General features: G+C 39.2%; 1 protein-coding gene across 1 annotated transcript; it reads right to left on the minus strand.

Annotated features, from left to right (window-relative positions):
- Positions 1-3,699: 3,699 nt before the first annotated feature.
- LOC149496221 (uncharacterized) lies at positions 3,700-11,421 on the minus strand. Its single transcript, XM_089721298.1, has 4 exons — positions 9,878-11,421; positions 9,123-9,232; positions 8,617-8,798; positions 3,700-3,771 (listed from the first exon to the last, which is right to left on the minus strand). The coding sequence occupies exons 1-4, from the start codon at positions 11,320-11,322 to the stop codon at positions 3,700-3,702; spliced, it is 1,809 nt and encodes a 602-aa protein (XP_089577424.1). The 5' UTR covers positions 11,323-11,421.
- Positions 11,422-11,984: the final 563 nt, after the last annotated feature.

Genomic DNA, 11,984 nt, shown 5'->3' on the forward strand with positions numbered 1-11,984 from the left:
AGAATGGGCCAAAAAGATTAAAGAGGAATTGACCAAGCAGATAGACGCAGGATTTCTAGAAGTGATTCACTATCTAGAATGATTTGCGAACATAGTCTCAATTCCTAAGAAAGATGGAAGGGTTAGAATGTGCATAGACTACAGGGATTTGAACAAAGCATCACCGAATGATGATTTTCCTCTCCCTCATATTGATATCCTGATCAATAGTGCAACAATGATGGGATGCTACTCTATCATGGATGGATTTGCAGGATATAACCATATTCTTATGGCATTACTAGACAAGGTCAAAACAACATTTGTGATGAAGTTTGGTGCTTTCTGCTACCGGGTGATGTTGTTTGGCTTAAAGAACGCCGGGGCTACTTACAAAAGGATGGCCACTATATTATTTCATGACATGATCCAAAAGGAGTTAGAGGTGTATATTGATAATATGATTGTTGTGACGAAGACATCAGAAGAGCATCTAGCAGCCATGGAAAAGTTCATGAGCAGAGTAATTAAATACAAGCTGCAACTGAACCCAAAGAAATGTGTGTTTGGGGTGACTTCCGAAAAAGTGCTAGGATTCATAGTAGGACCTAAGTTAATAGAGATCGATGCAGACAAGATTAAGGAGATCCAACACATGGAGCCACCTAAGATGGAAAAGCAAGTGAGAAGCTTTCTAGGAAAGATTCAATATATCAGCAGGTTCATATCGAATTTGTCTATAGTATGCGATCCAATCTTCAAGCTTTTAAGGAAAGATCAACCAGTAAAGTGGAACAATCACTGCCATATGGGTTTCGACAAAATCAAGGAATATTTGTCAAGTACCCTGGTTTTGTGCCCACCAAAGCTAGGGAAACCCTTAATTCTGTACTTGACGGTGAAAGATGCTAGAATTGGAGCCATATTAGCAAAACTTGATGAAGTGGGTGTTGAGAAGGCAGTGTATTACCGGAATAAAAAGCTTCTTCCAAATGAATAGAAATATAACTTGATTGAAAGAACTTGCTTAGCAATGGCATGGGCTACCAGAAAACTTCGGCACCACTTTCAGTCTTATATAGTAATAACAGTATCAAGAATGGATCGGTTAGATATTTATGTGGAACACCAGCACTAGTGGGGAAACTAGCAAGATGGCTAATCCTACTATCAGAATTTGATATTGAATATGCCACAAAGAAAGTCGTCAAAGGACGAGCAGTTACAGACTTTCTAGCAACACATCCAGTTGAAGATAATGAACAGTGGGAGATTGAATTTCCCAATGAACATTTGAGTTTGATATAAAAGAAAGGATGGAAGCTCTAATTTGATGGTTCAGCTTATAGTAAAGGAGTCGCAGTAAGCATCTTGCTAGAATCGCCACAAGGAGAAGTTATCCCGATGTTGAAGAGGTTACAGTTTGCAGTCATTAATAACATAGCAGAATATGAAGCTTGCCTATTTGGGTTGGAAGCTCTGATTGCAGTTAGTTGAAGAATTTGAGGTTGTTGGTGATTTGAAACAGGTCATTGAGCACGCTAACGGCAATTGAGAAGTTAAAGAGGACAGGTTGAAGCCATATGTTGACCATCTGTGCGTTGTTGTTCAAAACTTCAAGAAGGTAACCTTCACACATATAAGCAGAGTAAACAACCAAGTACCAGATGCTTTGGCTAACTTAGCATCAGCTTGGGAAGAGATTTCAGTAATGCTTAAGAAACCGTTTGTGATGTCTTAGGGTAGTATCCCGTGTTATGAAGGTGAAAAGATTATGGATATTGAGGAGGAAGAGAAGCCATGGTTTTATGATGTCCTGCATTAGATAACTAAAAGGGTATAAAAAGATTCAGCTACTAGAGATGACAAAAGAGCTATACAGCATTTAGCATTATAATTTGCAGTCTTAGATGATCAGTTATACAAAAGAATGTCAAACGGGGCATTGTTAAGATGCATATCGAAGAAAGAAGCCAAAGGATTATGGAACAGATCTATACAGGGGTTTGCAGCACCGTGATTGTTAAAAGAATTCTAAAACAGGGTTTCTTTTGGTCGACAATGGAAAAGATTGTATTTCTTTTGTGAAAGGTGCTTCGAATGTCAAATTCACGGAGACCTGAGTCATATTCCACCTTCAGAATTACATCCTTCTATTTCGTCATGGCCATTTGCAGCATGGGGAATAGATATCATTGGCAAGATTTCACCACTGCTTCTAATGGACACGAGTTTATAGTGGTCGCAGTGGATTATTTTTCAAGATGAATTGAAGCAGAATCATTTAAAAACATAGGCGCCAAGCAAATGGCCAAATTTATTGAAAAGAACCTAATTTGTAGCTATGGAATCCCCCATCATGTTATGACAGATGATGGAGTACAATTCCAAGCAAAAGTGAAAATGCTATTAGAGAAATATGGAATCGAACACCATAAGTCTTCACCTTACATACCACAAGCTAATGGGGCAGCAGAGGCCACAAATGAAAATATCAAGAAGATATTAAGGAAGATGATAGAAAATCACCGTGATTGGGCTATCAAGCTATAATATGCTTTGTGGGGATACCAGACAATAACTAAATCTATGAATGGGACAACCCCTTACTCTTTAGTCTACGGAATGGAAGCTGTACTACCTACTGAGATAGAAGTGTAGTCCTTACGCATAAAGATGGAGTCCAAGATTCCAGAATATCAATAGCAGAAAATCACTATCAGGAATTAGCACTCTTAGATGGAAAAAGGCTTAATGCCCGCTTCATGGACCAATTGTATAAAAGGAGGATAACTAAGCACTTCAACCATAGAGTTCATCCAAAGCTACTTAGAGTATGGAATTTGGTTTTGAAATAGATGTGGCCAAACACTCACGACCCAAGGGAAAAGTTTAAGCCTAACTGGTAAGGCCAGTTCCTGGTCAAGAAGATATTTTCCAAAAGGTGTAGTGAAGCTATTAGACATGGAAGGCAATGAGTTTACTGAACCAGTCAACTTGGAAAGGTTGAAGAAATTTTATGTGTAGCTTGAAATGTTTATGGCAAAGCCCAATTAATAAATTCACCTTTTGTGTTCTTATGAACTTTAAAGTGTGTTATGTTAAGTTTATGTTAATATGCAAATGTTGTGAATTTACCTTGATGATATAGAATAGTAAGGAATGTATCAACCATTTTTAAGCAAAAGTCATTTCATTCATAATAAGTGCATACATTATATAAATTGCACATTGTTTAGTACATTTCATTAAGAATCAGGATAAAAGCATCTACATGCCAGGTACTAACAGAAATCTAGATGTTAACAGAATAGCCGACTCTGAATCAGCACCAATTTTGGAATAAGCCTGTAGCCAAGTGCGGTACAAGTCTAAGGAAGAGGTATCGGCCACATAAGTAATGGGCATAGTCGTGCGATTAGGCCAGGTCGAAATAAAGCGAGATGGAAATCGCTGTGTAAGAAGGCCACCCTTGAATCGCGTGTAATCAGAGATGGGCTGATGACAATCGTACTGCCTAGCTATGCGGTTGGGATAATGAGCAAGTGCCATGGATAATCCACACAGGGGCACACAGAGTATGTAAGAGGAAATTGTGACTCGCTCTATGTACCATCAAAGGCAAGTCCATTTGACTCCTATAGAGGTAAGATCCTAAAAAATAGCAGTCCAGTCTTCCACAGTCTTGTAAATCAATCGGCATTGACACTGGACATAGACTTATGGTCTATAATCGAAAATCAAATGGTCCGGTGGTGGAGCCATCATCTGTAGCTTCTCAAAAGCCCACAACTGCAAATGTAATAAAAAAAAAGGCAACAAATACATAATAAAGACAAAAAAAGAAAAGACAATAGCTCGTTAAGTTGAAAATCCACAAGGGCGGCTTAAGCAAAAGTTAGAGCACCAAAAAAAAATATTGATAATAAGTAATAATAAAAAAAGGAGAAAATCTTGTTAAGTCTAAAACCTGCAAGGGCAGCTAAAGCAAAAGTTAGAGCATAAAAGAGAAAGAAAGTGAAAATGCATTTACCTGCAGTAGAAGCGGACTCCCCAACGAACCGAGCATCGAGCTAGAGTCCCGAGCATGCTCTCTCAGGCAAGTAAATGTCTCTACCAAAATAAGTGGAAAAGGAGTGCATCGCCTAGCCATCTGTTAACTATGGGCACCAGCCTAAGGCTACCATAGCAATCAATGCCATTGAGTAGTAAGTACTGATTAAGAAGGCAGAAGCAGACAAGAGAAGGCCAAAATGGGCTAGTGCGGTTCATACTCATTGTACGTTCTACAAGCGGTCGCAGGGATATGACATCAGCTCTAAAGTCATAAGACAATATCTCATAAGCCGAGAAACCAAAGGCACGTATAGTCAACGAAGCAGGGTGTAACACCCGCCGCCCGATCCTGAAAGACCCGACGGTGGATGCCACATTCGGTGCCGGAGGCACTGTCCTAACCTACATATAAATCAAACAATCATATTATGAATTAAAAGTGACTTAGTATTCACAAGTTTAGCAAGTAATAGTATTCTGTTTTGAAAATGATTTGGGAGAATCCTACAGAAAAACTACAAGAGTTTCCCCTAAAAATAGAAGTTGCCAAACATATGAATACAAAGCACTCCCAAATTCAAACTCCAAACCCCATCAAACTCCAATAACAACACAATAGCACTTCTATAATTTCATAACTCCATAGTTCCTCAATAACATTATAATATTCATCACTTCAATACATTCATTTAAATATATCAACTTCTAATGTTCTAACCATTAAATAAGTCCAAGTTTATCTCCCAATATATATACACCAAAATAATTTACAATAACATGCTTAAGTTATAAATGAAATAATACAGTCTCCAAAAATGTAATACTCATACATGCCATAATTTTTAGTTACATAAAATACTAATCAACTACCAAAAGATCTCTTCAACTCTGATGCTACTCTTCAGGTCTTTAAGCAGCAAGCACAATCTCCAACCTGCGCATGATAAAATCAACGCGCTGAGTATAAAACTCAGTGGTGCTCATAAAACACAACAAACCAATGTTGTGATGACAACATACTTAAAAACAATCATTTATATACATAAAATCATTAAATTTGAACATGCAGTACATATGCACACCAACACATCATGCTTTAGAAATTCATTTGATATCATAAATAAGTTATGGTAAATTAAGAGTTATTAACATAATGTGATCTCATTTATTTCACTTCCTTAAAAATATTGTATAAGGGCTCACATACACTTAGGAGAAAAAGAAGCAGATAAGTTTTCATAGCTTATTCATAATGGCCTTAGGTCGCCAACCTTTTCATAACATATAGAGCGCATCCGCCCTAACATAAGATACCCACGTGCCTAGCATATGATCATAGCTTCTTATCATAATGGCATCAAATGCCGAGCATGCTCATCATACATAATAAAATCAAATCATGCATCAAATCCACACCAAGTATATTAGAGCCCAAAAACATTTCTCATAAAATTCATTTTCTTTAGTCTTCTCATAATAAAAACTTAATTTAAACTTAAGTAATTCATAAAAATTCTCATACTTAAACAAAATGACTTAACATAGAAAATTTCCAGCATAAAAATAACATGGACCTTTGCTGTGTTTTTAAAACATAACCAGAGCTATGGGTCTCCAAATTAAATGAAATTAGAGTCGTTAGACAGCTAAGACAAAATCCTACAAATGTTATGAAGGGATCACAGCCCAGATCAATATGGAAGATAACAAAACAAAGCTAGGAACACAGACTGACAGACCAGACCTGATTCAGCAGAACCAAGTCCATTGTTTCTTGAATTCCTACTAAACCCCACACTCAAATTAAACCAATCCAGAACAAGAGAATTCTCAAGACACAGGGAAACAACTTTTATGAAGAACTCAGAACCTAATCTTGTCATTATAGTGGTCAAAATGGGCACTAAATTCAGTGATGCATGTGGCCCGACACAAACAGAGTCAGTTTGGGTGTTTCAGCCATAAGTTGAGTTATATATCTCCAAATTGGACACAAGAGGATGGGTTGGAAAGCTAAGAGATAGACCTACAACTTGTATGAAGGACTCCGACACAAATGGAAAATAGAAAGGACTGAAAAATGGTCCTAAATCTCACTCAAAATCACGTTTTTCCCAAATTCAGTTTACTTTAGCCATGAAAGGAACATGAACCACAAAGATACAAGGTAGAAATGTCTACCACAACATAAATACTCATCAAACATCATCCAAGAGCATATAATGGCAACCAAAATTCAACAAATCAATCATTTCATACAAAATCTCAAAATATACACATAATAGCATAAAGGCACAAAATCAAAATTTGAGTAAGGTAAGTGTGTTTATGAACACTAACCTTCAAAACAAGCTTTAACAAGCTTTAATCAAAGCTTCTCAAGCTTTGGTCTTACCTTTATCCTTATTAGAAGGCTCTCCACCCTCTACATGGAAGAAACTCAAAATCAAACAAAGAAAACAAAGAAAAGAAGTAATTGGAGCATGATTAAGCATGTATATGCTAAAAGACAACTCTAAATCCAAAAATAATTCACTTATCATAAAATCACTTACTTGAACCAAGTAGAAAAATCACCAAATTCCTTGAAATTAGTCACCAAAGATTACTTCTCTAGCTTCACTCTCTAAGATTTATGCCTTAAATCAAGTTGGATGGGTGTTTACTAAGTAGGAATTGAAGAAAATGAAGAAGAAGAAGAAGACGAAGAAGAAGGAGAAGAAGGAAACGTGTATGGAGAAGAAGAAGGCAAAAGTTGGTGCTCAATAATTGATAGTTGCTTTATTAAAGCAACTAAGGGGGTATTTTGGTCTTTTCTCCAAATTGGAGGGTATTTTGGTCTTCTCTCCAAATATTCTCCAATTAAATTCCTTCAAAATATTATTTATCTCCACAAAAGTCTCTAATTTATTCCATAAAAATAATTCCTCAATTTTCCTCCATAAAAAAAAAATAATTGCTCAAATTTCCTTACTTAATATAACACCATAATTCACTATTCACTAAGTATCTAAATTCTCCAAAAATATTCCTTACTTACTTTCTACCCATAAAAACCATGCATACATGCTCCAAAAATGTTAAATAAAATATAAAACATAAATAGTAATTTTTCGGACCAAAAATAATACCAACTTTCGGACCGGTGGTACTATTCATAGAAATGGGGCGTTACAGTTCTCCCCCCCTTAAAGAATTTCGTCCTCGAAATTCACCTGAATTAAACAACTGAGGATGTTGTTGTCTCATAATCTCTTCACTTTCTCAGGTAGCTTCTTCGGTCTTATGGTTTCTCCAAAGAACCTTTACCAATGGAATTCTCTTGTTCCTTAGTTCCTTAATTTCCCTAGCAAGTATCCTCACTGGCTCTTCCTCATAAGTTAAATCTCGCTCTATAGTCACAGATTCCACTGATATTACATGTGATGGGTCGGACCGATACCTCCTCAACATAGATACGTGGAAAACATTATGTATCCTATCCAGGTCTGGTGGTAAAGCTAGTCTATAGGCTAATGGACCCACACGCTCAATGATCTCATATGGACCAATGAACCTAGGACTAAACTTACCCTTTCTTCCAAATCGCAATATCTTTTTTCACGGAGATACCTTAAGGAAAACCTTATCTCCCACTGTATACTCTATATCCTTCCTCTTCAAATCCGCATAAGATTTCTAACAATCTGAAGCTGCTTTCAATCTATCTCTGATAATTCTGACCTTTTCCTCTGTATCCCGAATCAAATTCGGACCTACCATCTTGCCCTCACTCAATTCTGACCAACACAGTGGAGTCCTACATCTCCTACCATATAGTGCATCAAAAGGGGCCATCTGAATACTCGACTGATAACTGTTATTGTAGGCAAATTCTACAAGTCGAATGTACTTCTCCCAACTGCCCTTAAACTCAATAGCACAAGCTCTTAACATATCCTCCAAAATCTGAATAACCCACTCTGACTGACCATCTGTCTAAGGATGAAAAGCTGTGCTGAAATTCAGCTTAGTACCCAGGGCCTCATGTAGCTTCTTCCAAAATCTAGAAGTAAATCTCGGATCTCTATCTGAAATGATGGAAGAAGGAACCCCATGTAATCTCACTATCTCATCTATATACAGCTCTGCATATTGCTCCATGGTGAAGTCGGTCCTAACAGGAAGAAAGTGTGCTGACTTAGTTAATCTGTCAACTATTACCCATACAGCATCTTTCTTTTTAGGAGTTAAAGGCAATCCAGTCACAAAATCCATAGTAACCTTATCCCATTTCCACTCTGGAATAGAAGTAGGGTGTAACAAACCAGAAGGAAACTGATGCTCTGCTTTCACTTGCTGGCACGTCAAACACCTCGACACATAATCTGTGATATCCCTCTTCATCGCCGGCCACCAATACTGTGATTTCAAATCCTGATACATCTTATTACTGCCAGGATGCATAGCATAGGGACTACTATGAGCTTCCTTTAAGATACTCTTCCTCAGCTCTGAAATTTTAGGCACACAAATCCGATCCCCAAAGTACAAGCAGTCGTCATCTTTAATCATAAATCTCTTTTTCCTTCCATCTCTGACTAGGTCTTTCCATAAGGCAATTGTCTCATCATCCTTCTGTGCATCTCGAATCTGCTGAAGTAGACTAGGTCTAATCATAAGCTCTGCCACGAGTGCACCATTACTAGCTACAGATAATCGCGTATTCATAGCACGTAAAGCAACCAAGGACTTCCTACTAAGTGCATCTACTACCACATTAGCTTTACCCGGATGGTAATCAATGGTGAAGTCATAGTCCTTAAGTAGCTCTAACCATCTGCGCTGTCTCAGATTAAGCTCCTTTTGAGTAAGCAGATACTTGAGACTCTTATGATCCGTATACAGATGACATTTCTCACCATACAAGTAATGCCTCCAAATCTTCAAAGCGAAGACTATAGCTGCTAACTCCAAATCATGCGTAGGGTAGTTCTTCTCGTGTGGTTTAAGCTGTCTAGAAGCATAAGCAACTACCTTGCCCTCCTGCATAAGCAAACAACCCAATCCATTATGTGAAGCATCACTATACACATCATACAGTTTACCCGAAACTGGCTGTGTCAACACTGGAGCCTCAGTAAGCATCATCTTAAGCTTCGCAAAACTATTCTGACATTTATCATTCCACTCGAATCTGACATCTTTTTGAAGAAGCCTAGTCAAAGGAGCCGCAATGAGAGAAAATCCCTTGACAAATCTTCTATAATAACCAGCCAATCCTAAGAAACTCCGAATCTCTGTCACATTCTTAGGTGGCTTACATTCAAGCACTGCCTCTATCTTCTTCGGATCAACTCTAATACCCTCAACAGAAATAATGTGACCCAAGAAAGCAATCTCAGACAAACAGAATTCACACTTACTCAGCTTAGCATACAACTGTCTCTCTCTCAATATCTGAAGTACAATTCTCAAATGGTGATCATGATCCTCTCTAGTCTGAGAATATACCAAGATGTCATCAATGAACACAACCACAAACTGATCTAAATAAGGATGAAAGATCCGGTTCATCAAATCCATGAACACTGTAGGAGCGTTAGTCAAACCAAACGGCATTACCAAGAACTCATAGTGACCGTAGCGTGTCCTGAAAGCAGTCTTAGGTACATCTGATGCCTTCACCCTTAGCTGATGATAACCTGATCTCAGATCTATCTTCGAGAATACACTAGCTCCTCTCAACTGATCAAACAAATCATCTATCTGAGGCAATGGATACCGATTCTTCACCGTAACTTTGTTAAGTTGTCTGTAATCAATACACAATCTAAATGATCCATCCTTCTTCTTTACAAACAATACTGGAGCACCCCACGGAGATACACTAGGACGAATAAACCCCTTATGAAGCAATTCCTGAATCTGTATCTTCAACTCTTTCAACTCAGCAGGCGCCATCCGATATGGAGCAATGGATATCGGTGCAGTACCAGGCATAACCTCAATACCAAATTCAACCTCTCTCTCAGGAGGTAAACCAGGCAACTCCTCTGGAAACACATCCGGAAAATCACATACTGTGGGTATATCATGGACACTAGGAGATTCTGACTCTGGAGCAAGTACATAGGCTAAGTAGGCCTCACAACCATGCTGGATCAATCTTCTAGCAGTAGAAGCAGAAATAACATTAGAGAGGTAATCCGACCTCTCACCCACAACTACAATCTCCTCACCAGATGAAGTCTGGAGTGTAATCCTCTTAAGTCTACAATCAATCATAACTCCATGTCTAGATAACCAATCCATACCCAAGATCACATCAAACTCCCGGAAAGGCAACTCTATTAGATCTCCCAGGAACACATGGCCATAGATTACCAATGGACAATCTCTATACACCCGATTAACTACGACACTATGACCTAAGGGATTAGTAACCTCAATACTATGCTCTAACATATCAGCATGCATATTACCCAATCTACCCACATGTATGCCTAAATATGAATGAGTAGAGCCAGGATCAATCAAAGCATATACAGAAATATCAAAGAGAGAGAATGTACCAATAATAACGTCTGGGGCATCCTGCTCCTCCCTAGTCCGAATAGCATACGCTCTGGCAGGTGCTCTGGACTCAAGTTTTTCCACTGTCTCTGAAACTGGCCTCTGACTCCCAGTACCTCCTGTATCACCATGGCCTCTGCCCCTGCCTCTCAAAACATAAGGAGCTGACCTCCCTACCTGAGGAGCTGCACTAGCCAAAGTCATAGGGCAGTCTCGAAGCAAATGCTCTGTAGACCCACATCGAAAGCATGCCCCAGAAAATCTCCTACAAACCCCGGGATGCTTCTTTCCACACTGAGGACATGGCAGAATATCAATCCATGTAGCACCTCCACCACTAGCAACAGATGTGGTCTGTGGAGCTACTCTGCCATGAGTACCCTGTCCATGTCTCTGAATAGGTCTAGACCAGGTCTGTGATGGACCCCTGTGCCTCTTACTACTAGACTGAGCCCCAGAAGTCTGTCCAGATACCATGCCCTGAACCCTCTTTTGTTGACCCTGCTGACTCCGTTCCCTCCTAACCTGTTGCTCATTCCTCACTTCCTCAAGCTCTAAAGCTGCCTTCACTAGGGAAGACAATGATGTATGAGGATGAGCAACCAAATGCATGCGATATTCATCATGCAAGCCTTTCCTGAAGCGCTTGCATCTATCAGACTCAGTAGGAATCATCTCCGTAGCATACCTGCTCAATCGGATGAACTCTCTCTCATATTCAGCCACAGACATTCTGCCCTGTTTTAATGCTAAAAACTCTGCTTTACGTTGGTCAATGTAAAGCTCCCCAATATATTTCTGTCTGAACTCAGAAAGAAAGAAGTCCCAAGTCCTCTGCTCAGCACTAACTGTCCGTGATACAGTATCCCACCACTGGTAAGCTTCCTCTCTCAATAAGGAAGTGGCACAAACCAAACTGTCTACAGGTGAGCACTGCATCTGCTCCAATATCCTCTCCACAGACTGGAGCCAATACTCTGCTGCAGAAGCCACATCATCCTTTCTACCCATAAACTCAACAGCTCCATATTTCCTCAGTTTCTCAATAGGGGGACGAACTGGAAAGGGGCTGGAGCAACTGGAGCCTGGGGAACAGCTCCTGCTGCCTGCCTCAAAGCAGCAACTAACTGCTGAACAAATGTATCCTGATTAGGCCCAGCAGGACCTGCAGCAGCTTGCCCCACCCTCGAGGCGTGCTCTGCATCAGAACCCACAGCACCACTAGCAGCATCACCAACAGGAATACCACCAATAGGAGGGACATAACTATCCACCTCCTCATCTGACAGATGTTGAGACATCACCAAAAGGTTCGCATCAGAGAGAAGTTCCAAACTAAATCAATATGGCATGTATTTAACTTAAATTACTCATACTCTCACTTCAAAATAGAT

Source organism: Jatropha curcas, chromosome 5 (assembly GCF_041381405.1).
Source record: "Jatropha curcas cultivar XTBG-Jc1 chromosome 5, XTBG_Jcur_1.0, whole genome shotgun sequence".
In the NCBI taxonomy this organism is placed as follows: Eukaryota; Viridiplantae; Streptophyta; class Magnoliopsida; order Malpighiales; family Euphorbiaceae; genus Jatropha; species Jatropha curcas.

What these genes read in the sequence shown, in the direction of transcription:
- LOC149496221 (XM_089721298.1), bottom strand. Translation starts at nt 11,322, where the DNA reads ATGTCTGTGGCTGAATATGAGAGAGAGTTCATCCGATTGAGCAGGTAT. An exon ending in CCGTGGGGTGCTCCAGTATT is followed by an intron (nt 9,233 to 9,877) that starts GTTTGTAAAGAA and finishes TCCTTTGACTAG; the next exon opens with GCTTCTTCAAAAAGATGTCA. An exon ending in GTTGACACAGCCAGTTTCGG is followed by an intron (nt 8,799 to 9,122) that starts GTAAACTGTATG and finishes ATCCGGGTAAAG; the next exon opens with CTAATGTGGTAGTAGATGCA.